This window comes from Ammodytes marinus (assembly GCF_949987685.1).
Source record: "Ammodytes marinus genome assembly, chromosome: 2".
NCBI lineage: Eukaryota > Metazoa > Chordata > Actinopteri > Uranoscopiformes > Ammodytidae > Ammodytes > Ammodytes marinus.
The window spans coordinates 19086876-19107650 of NC_137231.1; the positions used below are offsets into that span (position 1 = coordinate 19086876).

The 20775-nt window shown below is 38.9% G+C and overlaps 1 protein-coding gene across 2 annotated transcripts in view; it reads left to right on the forward strand.

Moving 5' to 3' along the window:
* pcsk5b (proprotein convertase subtilisin/kexin type 5b) overlaps positions 1-20775 on the forward strand; it is a 60179-nt gene that overhangs the window by 16906 nt on the left and 22498 nt on the right. For both annotated transcript variants that reach the window (XM_080042074.1, XM_080042075.1), the window contains exons 5-12: positions 533-609; positions 5281-5369; positions 6136-6308; positions 8879-9091; positions 10268-10368; positions 16076-16179; positions 16856-16973; positions 20143-20331. In XM_080042074.1, coding sequence (XP_079898200.1) covers positions 533-609; positions 5281-5369; positions 6136-6308; positions 8879-9091; positions 10268-10368; positions 16076-16179; positions 16856-16973; positions 20143-20331 — 1064 coding nt within the window. The remainder of the gene's footprint in view (positions 1-532; positions 610-5280; positions 5370-6135; positions 6309-8878; positions 9092-10267; positions 10369-16075; positions 16180-16855; positions 16974-20142; positions 20332-20775) is intronic.

Sequence of the window (20775 nt, forward strand, 5' to 3'; positions counted from 1 at the left end):
ATTTGCACAGGCTCACCAAAATTGGACAATAGAATATTGGAATTTTTTTTTGCCTGAGTCTCGATTTCAGTTGCTAAGTTCATATAGGCCTTCTTGGCCTGAGGCTTCAGGTAAAGCCATCAAGGAACTGAGCAATAAAAACGATTCACACCAAGTTGACAGTGGCTACGCATTTGTTATAAGCTACTCTTAATGCCTGGATTTGTTGATGCCGAAGGGCGAGGGGCGCAAAAGATTGAGTTAGCTCTGATTGCATTCGATTTACAAAACTGTTGTGAGCGATTCTAATGTGAACTGTTGGATTGGGTTTGAGAAGCTTTTTGGCGTTTTACAGCTCTAGTGCAAACACACACACACACACAAATGCACGCAGACAGACGCGCCCACATACACACACACGGGTAGTTTTGGACCTACTTTTCTATTGACCCCGATGTTACCTGATGGAAGTTTTCTCTCCCCTGATCATTATTACAACTTTCATTTAGGTTTTTAATTCTCTTGTTTTGACTTTACTTGTGTCTCCCCGCAGGACCCTCAAGCCAGCTTTGATGTCAACGGCAACGATATGGATCCCATGCCTCGGTATGACGCATCCAACGAGAACAAGTAAGACATTATTTCAACCTTGATCTATTGCTAGGGAGAGAAAGATTATTTATGATTACAGGAGGGTCAGGGAAAAATTAAGGTTTGTGAGTTAAATGTGTTATTGTTATAGTTGTCCAAATTCTCTTCTGTGTGGCAGTGTTTTTTTCTAAACAAAATGTTTGCCTCAATAGGTTTGTATGTGCTGTGTCTGACCTTGTTGGGTGTGCTGATTTATATCTGTGTATTTGATTGTACTATTTATGGGTGTGTTGTGGTTATTTCGCTTCGAAAAATGTGTGTATATATGTGTAGGCGTGTGTATTTGCGTGTAAGAGGGAAAAAAGACTCGCTTGTTCAGGCACTTGTCTTGTGCCAGTGAGTGCTTTTTGGTCTGTGTGTTTGCATATAGCAGCTCAAGTGCTTTGGCAGTGGCTCAGTCCCTGCTGGTAATGCATTGTCTTAAAGACATTAGGCCTACAGATGCAGCTGAATGAGCTTTTTTTTTCTTTTAAGGCTGAATTCATAGTTGATGATGTCATACGTGGACAGAAATTATGTTTTCCCTATTGACTTATAATATTACTATTCTTTTCCCCCCGAACAACTCCTTAAATAAATCATTTTAGTTTAATCCAAACACTGCGGCCACATTTCCAATGGGAGCTGAATACATGTGTAAGGTTGTTGTGAGGTGGCTGGCAAGTTATAACTGATCATCATGCCTGGAAGGCAAGAAGCACACAGTCTGTTAGACTTCTGAGGAATAAGGCTATCTTCAGTTACTTCTGGCAAACTATGGAATGTTGTCAAACTTTGCGTTGTTTAGCAACAACAATTAGATAATGCTTGTACATTCTAATCGTTTGTGCTGTCTGTGTTTTGAATGTAAGAAGAGAAAAAAACTAGCAAACCACAAAAAGAAAATAGTTATTTGCAAAATAATGTTTTCTTACTTTCTGTCTATGTGACTCTGTAACAGAAATTGACTTGGAGAAAATGTAACATAATTTTTGATGTTGGTCTCCAAATAGATTTTTTTCTAAAAATCTGAAATCTTAGTAAGCTTTATAGTTGCTTTTTGAAGAAGAGACAAAAGAGATTTAGACACATCTTAAAAACAAATAGAAATACAGTTAAATGTGAGTTGAAGTGGCTCTATCCTTTGAAACCTTAAGAAAGGTAAAAATAATGAGTTTGCATTTAAAAAAAATCCAGCAGGAGTATTGTTCACATAAACTTGAATCCATTGCACAAACATAATATAGTTCTGGTTGAAACACAGAGAGATCCCTGAATGACTGTGACACAGATGTGTATTGTGTATTATGGAAAATACAGGAAAACACAAAGCTGGCTAGACAGACGATTTTATGGATTGGTGGAGCGAAGTGAACTGAGTGAAGACTGTTCAAGCGTTTTGAAAGAGGGAGCCAGCAGTTTGGCTCATTAACTATGACAGAGGGGGCAATCAGTAATTTGCAGCCATTTAACGTTTAAACCCACACAGTTTAATATGTGTATGTTTCCTTTATGTAAACTTGCGAGGTCATTCCAATTTTACAGAAGATAAAAATAAGGTTTTCACAGTTAAGTTACTTTATTAGTCAATGGTTACATTGAATTTGTCTTTTCGCACATCCCCTCTCAAGTAACCACACTTCGGAGAAGGTCAGAGTGCAGGGTCAGCCATAGTGCAGATCCCCTGGAGCAGGGATGTGAATTCAAAGTGTGTCTTAAGATCATTGCCGAACATTTTCATGTATGCTAGAAATGGTACTCTAATGGAACACTCAAGGAGGAGACTGCAAATGTTGAAAAGTTGAAAAACCCATTCCGCTTTCATCATGAGATAAAGAAAAGTGCTCTAGATCAATAGGTTTATGTTGTGCTTTTAACTGTGCTATTGTTTTGTTTTGTATTGCATTAATGAAAAGGACAGTGGAGGACTGTACTACTGAAAATCATGGGACAGATTGTGGGTGAAACATTATGTGAGCGATGTATAACTACTACTAATGAGCAGTTAAAAAAACTTTATTTAATAGTTGTAGAAAGAGTTGAGAAGAATGACAATTGCATCGGTAAATATATTATATATATATATATCAGTGATTATTGAGAACCGGGACAAAAGGCCGTCTTCCATATGTAACTGCTGTTATCTTTAAAAATACAAATATTTAAAATTGTAGATGTTATTAGGGATTAAGAATAGAATGTCTGGAGCACAATTGTCCCCTTAAATTTAATTTTATCATTATTATGTCAACATAATATTATTATGACACTTGTTATCTTCTCACGACGTCCAAAACAGTGTGTCCACAGAGAGGGTTTCAAACTTTCATATGCAATAAAACCTATTAAAAATGTACTTTAAAGTTTAAAAAGTGTTTTTTTCATCATAAGCAACACTAAATAATCTCTCATATCAATAAAAACTGTTTTTCTTCAACACATTCATGTTGTATATGGTTTCAAAGTGGTGGGACACTTTTTGTCACCACCTTCAGCCAATGCATTAAAAAGTAAGAAAATCAGCCAAAACAAGGGGCATCTGTCACTATGAAGGACCTCTTGTCACTTTCTACCTCTGCAGAGTACATTAGAGTCAGAAAGGCTCTGATAAGTGTTGTAGTTTTAGAATATTTTACATTCCAAATCTTGAAAGTCATGCATCACAACCATATGTCAACACCGACTTACAATTTCTGAAGAAGTTATTTGAAATGTTTCGATAATTTTGTATTCCTGAAGTAGTTCATACTAGCACCAATCATCAACAGAAAAAAACAAATGTCTAACTAGATTAATTCCATTTGTTTTGTTTAAGAAACGTTAAATATGTCAACTCCGTCAGATTTCCTGTCTGACGGTGGTGACAGGCCAATGACGGAGTTGACATTCAATGTGAAGGAATCATATTTGGGTGGTTTTCAAGTTATTGTATTAAACACAGAAATAGGGTTTAGTTTTTCTAATACTGTATTTATGGAAACTCTCACAATCTTCTTTTGTCATGGATGATGCTTAAAAAAGTACAGGATGATATACAAAATGAGGCGATTTGGTCTGAGTCTTTTAGAGCAAGTCTGATTGAAAGACTGTAATGTGAATCTTGAATTAACGCTCAACCAATAATATGCTGTTATAAAATCACTGTTATTGATTATTCTACATATTTGATGGTTATCTGGGTTTTTGTCACCACCGTCCGATATGTCAAATTCATAAGATATACTTGTCAACTCCGTCAGATACTTGTCAACTCCGTCAGATATGTGTCAACTCCGTCAGATTTATAACAATACATAATGATATTTCATAGTTGTTGAGGAATGGTTGGTCATATGTGAAAATCTTACCAGTTACCTAACATGAGAATGTGTTTTGAAATTTGAAACACATCTTGATTGCTGTTAATTTTAAAGTAAACATTCTATTACACAGTTCAACTGAAGAACATAGAGGAAAATCAATATAAAATATCTACAGTCATATACATTTTGAAAATATTTTTTGTGGCCTCTGTCAGTCTTGGTGAATATTTGTGATCACTATACATCTCATGGGTCTAGCATAAATTGAGGGAAAATTCATTTGTGTTTTTGGTGTCTGACGGTGTTGACACAAAATAAGGAATGGCAAAGTAAAAAGCCCATTTTGATAAAAACAAAAGCTGGGAGGTCGTATCAAAGTGTAGCTCAGTAGCTCATATGTTGGAAACATACATGTAATTTAATTTGCCTAAACATAGGGTTTGTATTTTTTCAACATTGCACCCTGTTTTGTCCCAATTCTCAAGAATCACTGATATATGATGCAATACACAGAGAGCAATGCCTTAGTATTTTTATTTTAAATCTTTGATCATAAAGAAAGGTTAACCTAAAATGAGTTTACTGTGAAACATATTTTCCTTAGTCTGAGTGCTTCCCTGGACTTTAAAACTTCTCTGAGTCTTCCCTGGGGTTTCAATGGCTAGATGCTGGGTTTCCTTGGCAGAGCTTTTCCTGGGGGTGTTGTGATGCAGATGTTCTCTGCAGGGGGTGCATGTGAGTGTGTTTGTACCAATCCAGAAAGTGGTGTTTTTGCGGAGGCGGCAGACGCTAACACACTTATGTTTGTTTACACTGGTTGCTGACCCAGGGCCGATTGAAACCACTGCAGTTACTGGTGGAATGTCACACTGTAGCGCACGTGTGTGTGTGTGTGTGTGTGTGTGTGTGTGTGTGTGTGTTTGTGTGTTTAGTTATTGCAGTGTGTGTAGTTTCAGTAATAACTTGGTTTTAGTTATCATTGTTATTGTGGATGTCACTGTCTATGTGCGCTTGGGGAGCACAGCACTTCCATGCTGCCCATAGAAAATATAAAACGGGACCAAACTATCACTCTAAACACATTTGTCCTGACGGCATTTCAAATATTGAACGACTTCCTCTTCCATTCTCTGTTTGGCCTGTGAGGAAAAAGCTACATTTCGACTAACGTTTTGCCACATTTGTTACACACTGTTCAGGATTGCTTCAGGTATCTTCACGTTATTCAGTGGAAATGTGTTTACGTGCAAGTGTCCTTGCTTTCACTTCAAAGCTGCATGTTTATCGCTATGTTTGCTCTACTGTTTGTGTATACACACGTGTGTTCTAGATTTGCGTACTAAACTGTTCATTCCCGCTCTTTGCTTAGACATGGGACAAGATGTGCCGGCGAAGTTGCTGCTTCAGCAAACAACTCACACTGCATCGTGGGAATTGCCTACAATGCCAGAATAGGAGGTGAGTGATTCTTCAACAGAATGTATTTAAAAAAAATACCTGCAGAGGTATGTTGTGACTTGTGTCATAAATATGTGTATCTTAGTGTAAAAAAAACCCACTTGTGTATGTCATTTGAAAGGATACTGTCATGTCTGAAATGGGGCAAGGAAGACAGTCAGTAAAGTTATTTTTCAGTTCCTGGTGCAACTAGTGCAGTGCCCGTAGGAAGCAGGTCGCTGTGTGTGTCCCGCTCGTCACTCATTTCAAGCTTTGGTCACAGAAGCCAATCAAATCAGAGGGAGGCGGGGTTTAGCCAAAGTCATTTCATGCTGCTTCATGCCCGTCGTTACTGTGGCCTTCAGTATGCGCATGTATTTGCCGCCAGCATGATATAAATATGATAACTTCTACATATTTGGTCTAAAACTTCATAATCAATCAAGGATGCATACCTTTGTGCCGTGCGCAAGCAATATATTAATAATTTCTACTATATTCATAATAATTACTCTTTTTCTAGTCTATAATGCTTACAAATTAATTTTCTCTTAATACAACCAAGTTTTATGTGGAACTAGCATACTTACATGGAAATGATTACTAATTAATGCATTGATAAGACCCAATTAATGACTTGATTTATTTGAATTACGTTAATATGGCGGGACATCAAGCCCCATAGGTTGGCTGCTTTAAAAAAAACTTTTCTTCAGTCTTGTGTAAATACACATAAAAGGAATTAAAGTTAGGTTTGCGCATGTATTATTTTGTGTTTGTTAATCAGGTGTGAGAATGCTGGACGGCGATGTAACAGATATGGTGGAAGCCAAATCTCTGAGCCTCCAGCCGCAGCATATCGATATCTACAGCGCCAGCTGGGGACCTGATGATGATGGGAAGACCGTGGATGGACCCGCATCTCTAGCCAGGCAGGCCTTTGAGAATGGCATCCGCTTGGTAGGCACATGTGCATTTACATACAGAAATATATACAAATAAATATGTGCTTTCTTGCCCAGCTAAGATGTTAATATTGGTATTCATATGGTTAGAAAAGACAGAAGCAAATTTGTCTGTTTCATGCTCATTTACTCGTATCCCAAAGTCGTCCGTGGCTGTCTCTAATGTACAGAGGAGTGAATCTCCTCTGTACATTAGAGAGCAGCCCTGCTTTATTAGCATATAACTATTTACATATTCATAGCTTATGTTGCACAAGATAATCTGGTGCTGTGTTGTTGGCTGAGTTGAGTGGAAAAGCTCTAACAGATGATAATTTATAGGTAACATTTCACACATGCATACGTTCACAAAGTTTCCTGCAACTGGCTTTCGGCCATTTGGTTAAGCAGATGTAGGCCTTTGAGGAGGTGAGAAAGAAACTAAACACTCTGACTTCTAGCCTGAGAACCTGTGGGATGTTGTGAAGAAGTGAAAAGGGAGAGAGAAGAACAAATAAGAAGCGGACAGGTGCGAGTAAAAGAGAGTCCTTGTCTCTCCTGACAGGTTGGCCTATTAAGAAGACAGAGGTGAGGAAGATATCAGTCCAAATGGTAGAGGCTTGGCATTTGTATGTGCCCACATGCCGTCCTGTTGCTGTGTGTGTGTGTTGTCTGTTTTTGTGAAGCTGAGTAGAAATGGCATGCTTGTGAGTAGGATTGCAAAATTCAGGGAATTTTCAAATTTGGAAACTTTCCATGGGAATTTTGGGAATAAACAAGAAATTTCTCAATTTAAAGCAACCCAAATGCACTAAATCCTTCTACCTATGTTATGTCAGTCCTGGCAAACGTTCTGGACGGTAAAAAGCAACTAATGCTGGGCTTACACTAGAGGACTTTTAAAATACTTTTAAAAGACTGAAGGCTGACACCCTCTCACATCTAAAGACAATCAACTCACACCTGAGGACAATTAATCATTAGTTCTCAGTCACAGAATGAGATTTTGAAAAGACAGGGGGTCTCATATCGCAAGACTACAACTAGATTCCTTTTGCCTTTATTTTGTTTTGTTCACCAACAGTGCAAAACTGAAAGTAAATATACCCACATTTGAAAAGCTATCTATAAATGTTTGCAAGATAAATTTGGGTTTCAATTTGTGTTATGACACCCAACAAATTAATTAACAGAAAGAAAATAAGTTATTTGCTCTCTTTTAATATAATAATGGTGATTGTTTGTCTGTTTCACATTGTTTCATAGCCTTTTATGCTTACACACACACACACACACACACACACACACACACACACACACACACACACACACACACACACACACACACACACCCTGTATTTTCCACTCAGTGTCCCTTTTCCTTTTTTGTACCCCATTGTTCTTTTGCTAACTGCTCTTCAAAGCGCTCTCCATCTCTCGAGTCTGATCCCCATCTCACTCAAAAGGGATCCTCTCGCTTATCGCTGCTCGACAGAAGCCCTCTTTAGAAGAACTCCATTACACCTTTTGTGTGTGTGTGTGTGTGTGTGTGTGTGTGTGTGTGTGTGTGTGTGTGTGTGTGTGTGTGTGTGTGTGTGTGTGTGTGTGTGTGTGTGTGTGTGTGTGTGTGTGTGTGTGTGTGTGTGTGTGTGTGTGTGTGTGTGTGTGTGTGTGTGTGTGTGTGTGTGTGTGTGTGTGTGTGTGTGTGTGTGTGTGTGCGCGTGCGTGTCTTGCCAAACAGCGTGAATGTCATTGTCACTGTCAGTCAGTTTGTCCCATGTCTCTTTCGCTGACTCGGTTGGTCAACAGCGGAACTGTAACTCCCTAAGTGTGACTCCATCATGCCTGGGTTAACAGCATTTTCAAATTGTCCAATTCTGGAAGTACAATGTCCAGTTGAATAGTGTATACAATGGCATTCAGTTTGAAAAGGTTTCCAATTAAAAATATTTTTTACTGAATACTGAAACAAAAAGAGTAAACATTATTAATTATTTATGCTCCCTATATATCTGCTGTGCAAAACAAACTCTTGTCTTTATATGCATTTTTTTGTGTGGCTTAATTGCTTTGCTCCTGTCATATTTGTGTACAATCAAGTCAATTATAACGCTAATTCCTTTTTCAGATAAAGATAAAAATGTTTCATGCAACTTTTCAAATAAAAGTTACAACCTTTTTAAAAGAGCAAAACAGTTAGACAGATATGTACAGAACTGATAGACCTTTAAAAAGATCTGACTATGCAGCTAAACAGCATAAATAGCACAACTTGAATACAGAAAAACAAGGATTAGAAAATGGACTTGATGAGGTCAATGGTCTTCACTATATTTTGTCCAGTTGAAACTGCTGGACTTTGCTGCCTACTGATATCTTCCTCCTCTTTGTCTGTTGCTGGCCTTGATCCTCTCTTCTTTAGACTCCACTCTGAACACTCATTTGCTCCTGCCCTTCTGACAGACTTTAAAGGAACATTTAAAAAAGAAGCCAATACAATGTCTGGTGAGCAGCAGTTATTATGAGTTGGTGCTGAGACAAACCTGCAGCCTCTTACTTTATCCTCTTTGTATCTTTTGGTGTCAGGGGAGGAAGGGCCGCGGCTCCATCTTCGTGTGGGCTTCAGGAAACGGCGGGCGCAGCAGAGACCACTGCTCCTGCGATGGCTACACCAACTCCATTTACACCATCTCCATCTCCAGCACAGCTGAAAGCGGACGCAAGCCATGGTACCTGGAGGAATGCTCGTCAACACTGACCACCACCTACAGCAGCGGGGAGAACTACGACCGAAAGATAGTAAGGAGTTGGTGTGTGTGTTTGTTAGATTTCAAGAAATGCTGCTGAAATTAGTTCTTAAATGAGCACAATTAACCAAGGGCCTTATTTTACTGCAGGGGCAGAATGTTTATTCCTTCCTCATAGATGTCCAAGTTGCTAAGTTATGTCCTAGATAACCATTCATTTACATACTGACCATGTTTTGATTTGGAGTTTTAATATTGCACACACATGCAATCCATATTTATAGTTAGGAATACAGCTTGAAGCAATTAGGCGTTAACTTGGCCAAGTCTGTGTACTGGTTGCTTCAGTGATGTGGCCTGGTTTGATCCACGAGTAAGGACAGTGACAGTTGTCTTCTGTGACCAAGCTTGTCTAGCAGTGTCTTGCTACATTCCCTGCACTGATGCTACAGGCAGCATGCACGCACACACACACACACACACACGCACGGCAAACGCACGCACGCATGCATGCTAAAAGCGCACACAAACACACATAAACTCACACACACACACACACACACACACACACACACACACACACACACACACACACACACACACACACACACACACACACACACTCTTTACAGTTTCCCCTGGCTTTGAACACCTACAGTTAAACCTCATATATCTGAATGTCAGTCCTGAGTGTCAGTCTCATATACTTGAGCACATACTGTCCTGTCTACTTAAATGCTATTGAACAACTTTCCAGTTTTACTGAACCATTTCAGATTCTTTGCATGTGTGTGTTTTCAGATAATCCTTTAAACTTTTTGGTCCAGGAAAGGTCCTTTGATGAGGGCTCAGAGTGGAAGCTAGCCAAGCTTTTCTTGGCTGACTCACTGTCGAGCTGTCTGACGAGTTGGCTCTCCAAAGTCCATACATTAAAGCGAACATCCAGCACTTTAAGAATACATTTACTACCTCTTATTCCTTTTTATTCTGTATCCTTTGTTTCCTCTTTTGGCATTGAATTGATTTCTTGAATTATTGGAGAAACTGTGTGTGTGTGTGTGTGTGTGTTCTCCCTGCTTTATTTTTGAAACATTTCTCCCATTTTGCCACTGACTTTGGTTCCTCCTCTCCCTTTCCTCTTAATTCAATCCCTGTAATTCCTCTTCATCACTCTTTCCTCCACCTACAACTCTAACATCCTTCCTCTTCTCCTCTCCTCTGTCTGTAGATCACAACAGACCTGAGACATCGTTGCACAGACAGTCACACTGGGACATCGGCCTCGGCTCCAATGGCTGCTGCCATTATTGCGCTGGCCCTGGAGGCAAAGTAAGATCCACTTAACCTCATCCTCTCACTTCATTCCTTTGCCCCCTTGCTTACCTTATTATGCTTTACTGTCCCAAGGCAACACCACAATGATTAATACAGTAAACAGTAAAGCTTTTTCTCATAACACACATCAATGTCAAGTTAAACAGAGACACATGTAAATACTAAATTAAGCTGGGAGACATACATGCTCAAAGATCAGACCCTTGCTTTTGATTGGAGCTGTACCACGAGTTTGCTGCTGGATGGTAGGCTAGAGAATGTAATGGTTATAGCACCTCATCTCTGTATAGTACATTATACAACGGCATCTGGTCAGTTCATTAACCTGCCTCTATATATGTAGTTATGTATTCACATATACGTCTACATCTGCAGCTCAGAACAGCAGTAATGCCTTCTCTTAAAGGTCCTTAAGAGAAGGCATTACTCTGGTTTGAAAAGGAACAGAACAAAAACTATTGTTATTTGATCCCTTGAGTTTGTGATCATCTATATTGGGGTGTGAAGCCTGATGATGATATATGTGATTTGTTTTTCGTTGTGGTTGATTTGATGTTTGTTTTAGTGTGGTCCAGTGTTAAGTCTGTGTAATATATTGTTTGTTCATTTAAGTTATGTTTTTGTCTTAATGTTGTGTTATTTTTTGTCTGATTGAACATGAACATAATTAAGAATGCCATTGGGTAGTGACAACCATTCCTGCAACTTGTACATAGCCTACTGTAGCATACAGTTTTACCTGGACAGGAATGTGTTATTTTTAGATATAATGGTACCGCACAATATATTGCGGTACCATGTCTTTTGATGCAAACATCGCTATGTGATCCTGGGATCACAAGATAGGTGTGTTTGTCTCTTTAACTGCAGACTTTTGAACTCTGAACTGTTCTGCTAACTGCCATTTTATTGCTGTTCAAATCATGGCACATGTTCATATTGCTGCATGTGCTGAGAGAATGGTATTTTATGTACTTTGGGACACAGTGTTTCTTCTTAGCTGTCTATAAAACTTCACAACATGGTGAATAGATATAGAATATGACTGACTGCATGTTTTGCCAAACATTTCTGCAAGAAGGGGATTGAGTGCCAATTTCAAAGTTGCCACTTTCAAAGAAAAGGAAAGTAATTTATAGACGGAGCTCAAAAGCATGCTATTTTAAAGTGCTTTCAACATACTTTCTTACCCTTATGCCTTATAATTGTTGTGGTTGATTAATGTATGAGGCCCTGCCCTGTCCCAAACCTCTTTTAAACCTGTGGATTTGTCTTATTTCTGATAAAATCATGAATTGGAAAGAGCGCAGTGCAGGTGTAGAGACTCTGAATTGGGCTTCACCCCTTCAGCACATGTTGAGCCGCTCAGTTAGCTCAGGTCACTTCATTTAACCTGGATAATCCAATCCAAATCCTGCCAGTATAAGTGTGCTTCCTCAACAAGATTATAACACACAGCTCCTTGCCTGCCCGCTTTCTTCTCTCCTGCTAGCTCTCACTTCCTCTCTGTGGTGCTTGCTGTTCCTCCAGCAACCAATCTTGGTCTCTTTCCGCTTTTGACATCGATAGGCGTTCTTGCATGTACATGGGCAAAGAGGAGAGGATGAAAGAGGGAAAATGTTTAGACAAACTGCGATTCTGATCATATCTGCTCTTATCTGGTGAATGAAAACAGCAAACTCTCTGTGATAAACAAGTGAAGACGCCATTGTGCTTGACTTCAGTAAACTCTGTTGGTGAGGTCTTTTCCCTTGGTATGACAGCATTGTGGAACATGCCTTTTTTTTAAAGAAAAAAATGTCCCCTACTCCTTTGTTTGTAGATTTTGCCAAGTTCAAGATATGTTGAAGCCGGCACATGATATATCCCTTTATTAACTTGAGTCTAGCATGGCAAGCAGCCGCGTTTTAGAGATTCAACCCTCTCTCTTTTTTTTTTCCCTTCGTCCTTGGAATTAAAAAAAAAGTGAGCGAACATGGAGACAGGAGACTTGAGTGAGGAAATTAGGAGGGATAAACATGCAATAAGAAAGAATAATGATAAAGAACCTCATCTACTGGGTGGTTTAAGGAAACCCAAGCAGGGACAGATGGATGAAAAGAAAAGCTTTCCGCTTTATTAGTCTGCTTTTGAAGTTCAAGCTAGAGGTTTTAGAGTGACAAAAGATGATCTTGGTTTAATGGGTAATCTTCCATCACTGGACTGAACAAAATGTGATATGGAAATTAACTACTGAAATGGACGCCCACTGCTTTCTCCCGGCAGATTACCCAAGTGCGTTTCCATCCATAATTACACTTGAAAGAGGCACCAAGAAACCTATATTAGACATACTAAAGGTTTCCCCCAGTATGTGAGCTACTCCATTAATTATTATTGGCTTGTTTATGAAAAGGCTGTCGTGGCCTAGATAACGATGCCAAAGTAACTTTTAATTAATGACCATAAAAAATGTATGGAACCATAATTACACACTGGCAGCTAAGCCTATTAATATTGATCTGAACATTCATTATTCTGACTTGGCACTTATCTGAACTATCGTCTGTAATTATTTTTCATTTTATATTTTATTTTCTACTTCTAAGTCCATGTTCTTCAGTTGGAGTGTGGGCTCAGTGTTTGATGTGTGTGTGTATATTCTGAAAACGTGATAATCTCTTAACAAGTGATATATTCTCGGCATAATGGGACTATATTTTTTCAGGGTCAATGCATTGAAAGGTTTAAAATGTTTAAAAATGTCTTTCTAACACTAACTGCAAAAATAGCTTACCCCACATTAAGTTAAAGGCCTACTTCACCGGTTTGAATATGAAGGTGTATTGAATTCTGAGATCCTATGTAGTATAATTGTGCAAATTTTTTTTAAATTGGTTCATCCTAGCCTGAGAAAAGGCAGAAAGAGCGTTTTTTTAACCCTATATTAATCTTACTGTGACATCACAGTAAGATAAATATAGGGTTAAAAAAAAAACCTTACTTTGTAAATATTACTGTGATTTCTCCTACTGTGACATCACAGTAATATTTACAAAGTAATTTTTTTTTTAACCCTATATTTATCTTACTGTGATGTCACAGTAAGATTAATATAGGGTTAAAAAAAACACTCTTTCTGCCTTTTCTCAGGCTAGGATGAACCGATTTTTTTTTTTTTTGCACATTTATACTACATAGGATCTCAGAATTCAATACACCTTCATATTCCCACCGGTGAAGTAGGCCTTTAAGTCAAATTGATTACGTTCCTTTAAAAGCCAAGGAATAATGAACAGCTTTTCCAGATTCTTAGTTCTGCAATAGATTGGTGGCAAGACTTCAACTAAGTTGATATTTTTAGCTGTTACTATAAGTAAAACCAGAAATACACAAAATACAGACTATGACTGATTTAGAAAACCGCAGCAAACTAGTACGGCTTTGCGACAAATAGGGCAGGTCAACAAAAACAGTTGGCACACATTGTCTTGTGGTTTTATTCAATAGTTTAGGAATCCAAATTCTGGTATTCCTAAATTCTGAGCCCTCAGGCTTTCATCAAACATGTTTGATTGACTAAAGTGAATGCAATCCTGGAGCATTACCTGAAGGGTATACTACGAAGCAAGATTAAGGGCTGAGCCAGGTCTGTTGAGTCTTAAGCCAGAGTTTTCAGTATCAAGAAAGGTGGCTCCCTTTTTACCTGGCTAGATCACCGTGGTAACAGAGGCTGCACGGCAAACTTGCTCTGACCAGTTTTTGTTCCGAGTTTGAGCTTAAATTAAGCCAGTAAACTTATTGATCCACACGTTAATAAATAGAACGAAGCCGTGAACTTTGCGTTGCAGTTTCTATTGAATTTTTTATTTTAACATGCATTCAGTTAGCCTACAGCAGAAAATATCAGTCATATTTTTCAGAAATATTTACAGACAGCACATGCTTTATATTTAGGCTAATTAGTTTATTGTGTATTTATCACAAATAATTCAAAATGATATTAATTTTGATGTGGCCAAAAACTGAAGTGATTCCTACATGCTATATCGTTCATTATGGGACAGTGTCAGACATAGGCCTACAGTAGCCTAAATTATACGATTGAGTGGGACTAGCCCACAGTGTAAAAAAAATAGCAAAGTGTTAACACCCTTTATAGTGTAAGTTAAATGGTGTAGTGTTTAAATCTTCTGACTCAAGTTTGACGTTTAATTCCTTTTATTTTACGTTATGCACAAAGTGAACGATCGGTAACATAAATTAACAGTCTATTTTTTGACAGCATTCAACTCTCTCCTTATTTGCAGTAACAGTTTTGCTTTCAGCTCTCTGTGTCTACTGTTCTATGATTATTCAGACTGACAAACTCTTCCTTTTGAATGAGTGAAGTAAGCGGCACACTTCTTTTTTTTATGTCAGCTGCTCGCAATCAGTCCGTTTGTGTCAAATGACGCATCCAACGCCTCCTTTCATGGGGACGCGTACAGAGCCTGAAGCTGGATCCCTTGTTCAACATAAGAAGTAGATAAACGTCTTTGTGATACTATCAGCTCTGAGCGAGGGTTTGTGTTATGTTGAACCAGATCAAGAAAAGAGAGCCTGGCTCTGTTTGCCCTCGTAGTGTACCCCTCTGGTTAATGGACCAGACTTCTAAATTCAAATATCCATGTAAGGCAGTGATTCTCAAAATCCACACTCACTGTAAGGAACAAATATGATATAAAGGTAGTAGAAGTCAAGGCATTTAATGTATTTAACTTGTAATTACACGTAACTGCAATCTTTTACTGTATAGCCATGAAATCTTTATGTTTACGTTAAGTGTGTTTATGTTTGACTGGGAATTTTTCAATCTGAATGTTCGGTTGCAAACCTTAAATATTAGTTGTAGCTCATACCGATTCAGAGTAGTGCAGATTGTGGAGGTCTCAGATGGCGAGGGAGCCACATGAGGGGAGAAAACAGAGCATCTGGCAGGCATATGAGATGGAAGGGAATCCCAGGAAACTTGGTGACCCACTTCTTCCTGGTTTTTCCCTTTTTTAATGTAGCATTTCAACATCAAAGAAGTTGAGACACATGGCTGCCATCTCGTAATGGATCTCACGTGAGATCTGAGAAACTAGGGATGGATGAACAGGCATCTACTATGCTCTTCATCCATGCCCCTCTGTAATTTTCTCTCTTGGCCATCTTCCACTTACTGTATATACTATGTTTTATTTACCTCATTTTACATTAGATCGTCTTTCTTCCTTCTTGCACTTAATTTTTTTCAACCCCCTTTAGTTTATCCTAATCTTTTAAAGTTCCTCTTTCAGCTTTCACAGCCACCTATCTTTCCGCATGCCCGTCTGAATTTACTCCCACAAGGAAGACATGTTACGTCTTTATGCACCCCCTTCAGTCATAATTTTTTCTATCTTCAGTTCTGCTATGATTCTCACAACAACATTTATTATTTCCCCCCTATCCTTCATGCATCTAACTTATCAGTGCAGCCTGACTTTGTAATTTCTGTAAATGCACGCGTGTAGATTTACATATTTGTTATTTAAAAATGTATGAATACGTCTGTGTTTGTGCATAGGTAAGGGGGTATTTTTCATTTGATTATTAATTTAGCTCCTGCTCTGTTATGTGCTTCTAATCTGAAGAGTAGAGCACAATCCGATAAATTAATGTATTTGTGTCTTTGTTTGCATTTTTCCCCCACTAGTCCTCTTTTAACATGGAGAGATGTTCAGCACATCATTGTGAAGACATCGAGAGCCGGACATCTGAGCGCCCCTGACTGGAAGACCAATGCTGCTGGTTACAACGGTACACACACACACACAGAGCTATGGAATTGATCTCAATGTCTTATTAGCATTACTACACTACAGAACTATCTTGAAATTCATCAACACCTATTTGTAACTCATTTGATTAACCTTCCACAAAGGGATGTGCAGAGCTCACTCATCCAGTTTTCTTGATTTTTAACTGTGGTTTGGACTAATGCTTATCAATAAAAAGTCTTATTCAGATCCCGATGTAGTTGAACCTTTTTATAGATGTTTTCATGACATTTATAGTTGTATTGCATAATTTAGTTTGATATTTCATTGAAGCTTTTGATTCATTGTTATAAATCTGAGCATCTTTTTAATTTCACCCAAAAAATACCAGGAATAGTTATGTTGTATTAACGGTTCCCAAATTATCCCCTCTCAAATTAACTTAGTTATTGTAGTGTGTCTGCCAAATCTTTTATGTTTAAATATGTCAATGTCAGAATGGACCATGGATGCTATGAGTGTTTAAAGCAGACATACCTAGCCTAGAACCTTGATACCTAGCCTAGATGCCCGATTCTTAATCTGACCTCCTTGTATGTGCGGTTGCCGAATTTTCAAACGGATCCTTTTTTCTCTAAACAGTCATCGGCATGAGAAACTGTACAGGCAGCAAATGAGTGGTTTGATCAGCTGTGACTTTTTACCATTTTGTACAGTCAGCCACCTGTACGGCTTTGGCCTGATGGACGCTGAGGCCATGGTGAAGGAGGCAGAGCGATGGAAGCAAATCCCTACTCAGCACGTCTGTGTGGAAAGCGCAGACCGACAAATCAGGTAACACACACACACACACACACACACACACACACACACACACACACACACACACACACACACACACACACACACACACACACACACACACACACACACACACACACACACACACACACACACACGTATTTGAATGCTGGAGCATTAAGATTTCCAAGAATTTGACCTCAAGGGCCAAAACAAAATAATTCTGGAAATGTAATTGTTTGCTACAATAATGGATGGTTGTTCTATAGTTTAACAGGTCTATTAATAAGGTGCCATTAACAAAACTTAAACTGCCCTGTTTTTTATGTACTCTAAGTTTGAAATGAAATCATATACGTATAAAGTGAGTAAACTTGGAGACCAAGATATATAACAACTTTCTAAAAAAAATTCACCAATAAAAAAATTCTCCTGGTGCTTTATGCAGCGGCATGTGTTTGAGAGTGCGGTTGTGCAAGCTGTACCTTAATAGGGGCCAAGCATTAGTTCTGGCAGGGTCGTTCTCACATAAGACCTTTACTACGCGTGCGTGTGCACACACACACACACACACACGCGCACATACACACGCACATGCACACACACACACACACACACACACACACACACACACACACACACACACACACACACACACACGCACACGCACACATGCACACGCACACAAGGAGAGAGCCAGGGTTTCACAGCTTGTTATTCTTGATGCAGCTGGAAGCCTAAGCACTGCTCTGTGTTAGGCTGGCTGAACTTGGGCCCTGAACTGGTTTGCTTTCAGTGGAAGGCTCTGTGGCGAGAGACTGCAGCATTATCAGAGTCATTCTGTCTGTTCTGCTCCAGTGCACAAGTCGGCCCATATGAGGCTTATGTAAAGTCCAGCTTGTGTCAAAACAGTCGTGCTAAGGCTTCCAAATGCTATGTGTGTTGTTCTTATGTAGGGATTTCCACTGTTGTTGACTGAAAGGAATAAAAACAACCCTGTCATGTTTCCCTCCTTTTTCCATTTGTATTGTATCTATGAGTGGCCTTACAGTAGTGTGAAATTGTCTGTCACACATTGCATTGGTCTGTCTCTCGGTTACTTGGAACTTAAGCCTGGTTTGTAAACAGATTTACCCTTTGTCCAGCCAGCCAAATAAGTATACAAGTACGCAATCGTCATTGAGTAAAATGCTTTGTTTTCTTTCGTTTATGGAAGGGAGGAAAAAAAGTAACACAGTTAAAAACTGAATTTTCAGATTGCTCCAAAAAGTCTGAGAAATTATTTTCTTTAACGGACTACTTTGTGGAGTATAAACCCATGTTTTGATGTGTAACTTGCATCATGATGTTTGTTTTTTCATAAATTGTGTTAATGGGTTTTGAAAACGGGGTTAAATGTGTCTCTTTTCCTTTGCCAGTGCATCTACAGATGTGTGTGTGTGTGTGTGTGTGGTGCTTTTAACTGGCTACATGAGTGGAGCCGTCATCCCACTGCTGTGTTCCCACACACCCTCTGGCTGGCCCCTCTGACTGCGCTTGGTAATGTCTGTCTGCTATCGCTCGCCTCACTCCACTTGGAGCACGCACTGCCTGATGTGTGTGAAGTCAGGCTGGTGGTAATCAGTTGTGCATTTGCTCTGCTCCCATGTGTATGGTTCAGTTATCTGTGTTGTGTCATAGTGAAACCAGAGCTGTGATATCAGCCATATAGGCTTCCCAGCCATTAAGGCTTGCTGCTTTCCAAACCGACATCGGCTTCTTTGCAATTCCGTTTTCTCTCCGTTATTCATTCCATGGTTTCAGCTTGAGTTAATGCAATATTCTTGTGTATTTCCCTGCTTTCAGTTGTTTTAAATTAAGTTATTTGTATTGACTATTAGTCTTATTTTGTGGTGGAATTAAAGGGCAAATGGAGAAATCGTTCTGGATGGTTTACCTGTTATTAATCTGGAAAAACATAAAAAATTTGCTTCTGTAAGTAATGAAAAAACTCTTTCACTTGTTTAATTTTATTTTGCTGACCCAATCGATTTGAAACAGGTGAATTTGTTTCAAAAAGGTTACATGTTTAAAATACATTTCTCATGATCGTTAAATCAATTTTCATGGCAATGTTTTCCTCTCTTAAACAAATAGATTTGTTCCAGCAGTAATTAGTAATCAATGGACTGACGCATTTGAGGAATATGTTGTTTCAAGAAAAAAAAAGTTAATCTCGATCCCACAGCTAAAGACGATCTTTACCCGCTGATACTTGCCTCGGGGTACTTTTCCTCTAAATGATAAGCATCTGTGCTGCATTGCTTTAGCCCTTAAAATGTCATCGCAGGGAATCCAATGAAAACTATTTTGCAATACATGATCAAACGGCATATGTCACTGGCAATAGTCTTGTCTTTCAACACTCCACCCTACAAAAAAAATATTATAGCAATCCTTTTGCATGTGATTTTGCCAGCTCTATTTTCCAGTTAAAAAACCCGGCATGTATTCCAGTACTGCATTGAGTTAATGAGTCAAGTTGGCTCAGCTGCTCCCTGTGCTGTTATGCGATAGTAACGTAACGTTTGACTCTTTCTCCAAAGCCTTGTTCTGGCAAGAAGGTAAGCACTGTCCCCTGTACTGGACCTATCCATGTTTTTACTGTGTTTCGTTATTGTATTTCTATTATGTTGGATCATACCACATATGTTATTCAAGGGGTAATTAGTTGTTTGTGTTGTCTGTTTTCTCTCCGCTGTTGAGCTGTGCATAGCAGACCGGATAACCAAATAGCGTTCTTTGTCTCTTTTATTGTGCTTGTGGTTCTTGGTTCCTTTGGCTGGTTGAGGTTTAGGAAATGGAAAACCTTAACATGGACTGCGGTGCATGCTTTTTGGTTTCAGGTTCAATCCAAATAAGTTTGTGTGATTGCTTGAGAAATTGCTTGCCTCGCGGTTTCGTAACATGATATTGAGTGTTATGTCAGTCACTAATAGACTTTTTGGCGAGAGTTGACTGAGCAGAATTTCTCAGTTTAGGGGAGATGGCCACAGTCCCCAACCTAACTCTCCAAAACAAGGAGCAAAGACACTAGAGGTACATTATGGCTTCAACCTGATAGGCTATTTGCCCTGTAGTTATAACTGATATATTTTATTTTTATTTTTTTGTAGTTGATGATGTTGTTTCTAATTGCGATATCACTTTTCCTGTGCCCTAGAACTATCCGCCCAGAGCATGTGGTCCGGTCGGTATACAAGGCGACAGGATGTACTGACAACCCCAACCACCATGTGATCTACCTGGAGCATGTGGTCGTACGTATCACAATCACACACCCTCGCCGTGGGGACCTGTCAATCAACCTGACCTCACCCTCTGGGACCAAATCTCAGCTGCTTGCCAACAGGTAAACAAACAAATATAAAACTACATGAAAATATTATTAGAAATGCACGGGGTTAATACTTACCGTAGATAAATAAAGTAGTTCTGTATCACACATAAAAAACATCTATACATTCTCTAAAAATGTGGATTCACAAGTCTATGCTTGCTTTGTTGAATAATTTTTTAATTTGGGCTTAAATAGTTGGCAACTTTTAGTGAACTGGAAACTGAATGGAGTGTAAGCGGTGTATGTAGTCTACATTCACCTCAAGTAATAAACCGCAGCCATCTACAATGTTTGTCCACAGTTTATTAGAGACTTTGATTGTGCTCGGTTGAGTGTCTGTAATGGTTTGCACTGATTGTATTTGCATTGCTATAGTTGTTTTCTCATCTGATCCCTTTGTGTAATTGTTGCGCGTGTGTGTGTGTATTTGTATGGGTGTGTGTGTGCTTTATGTGC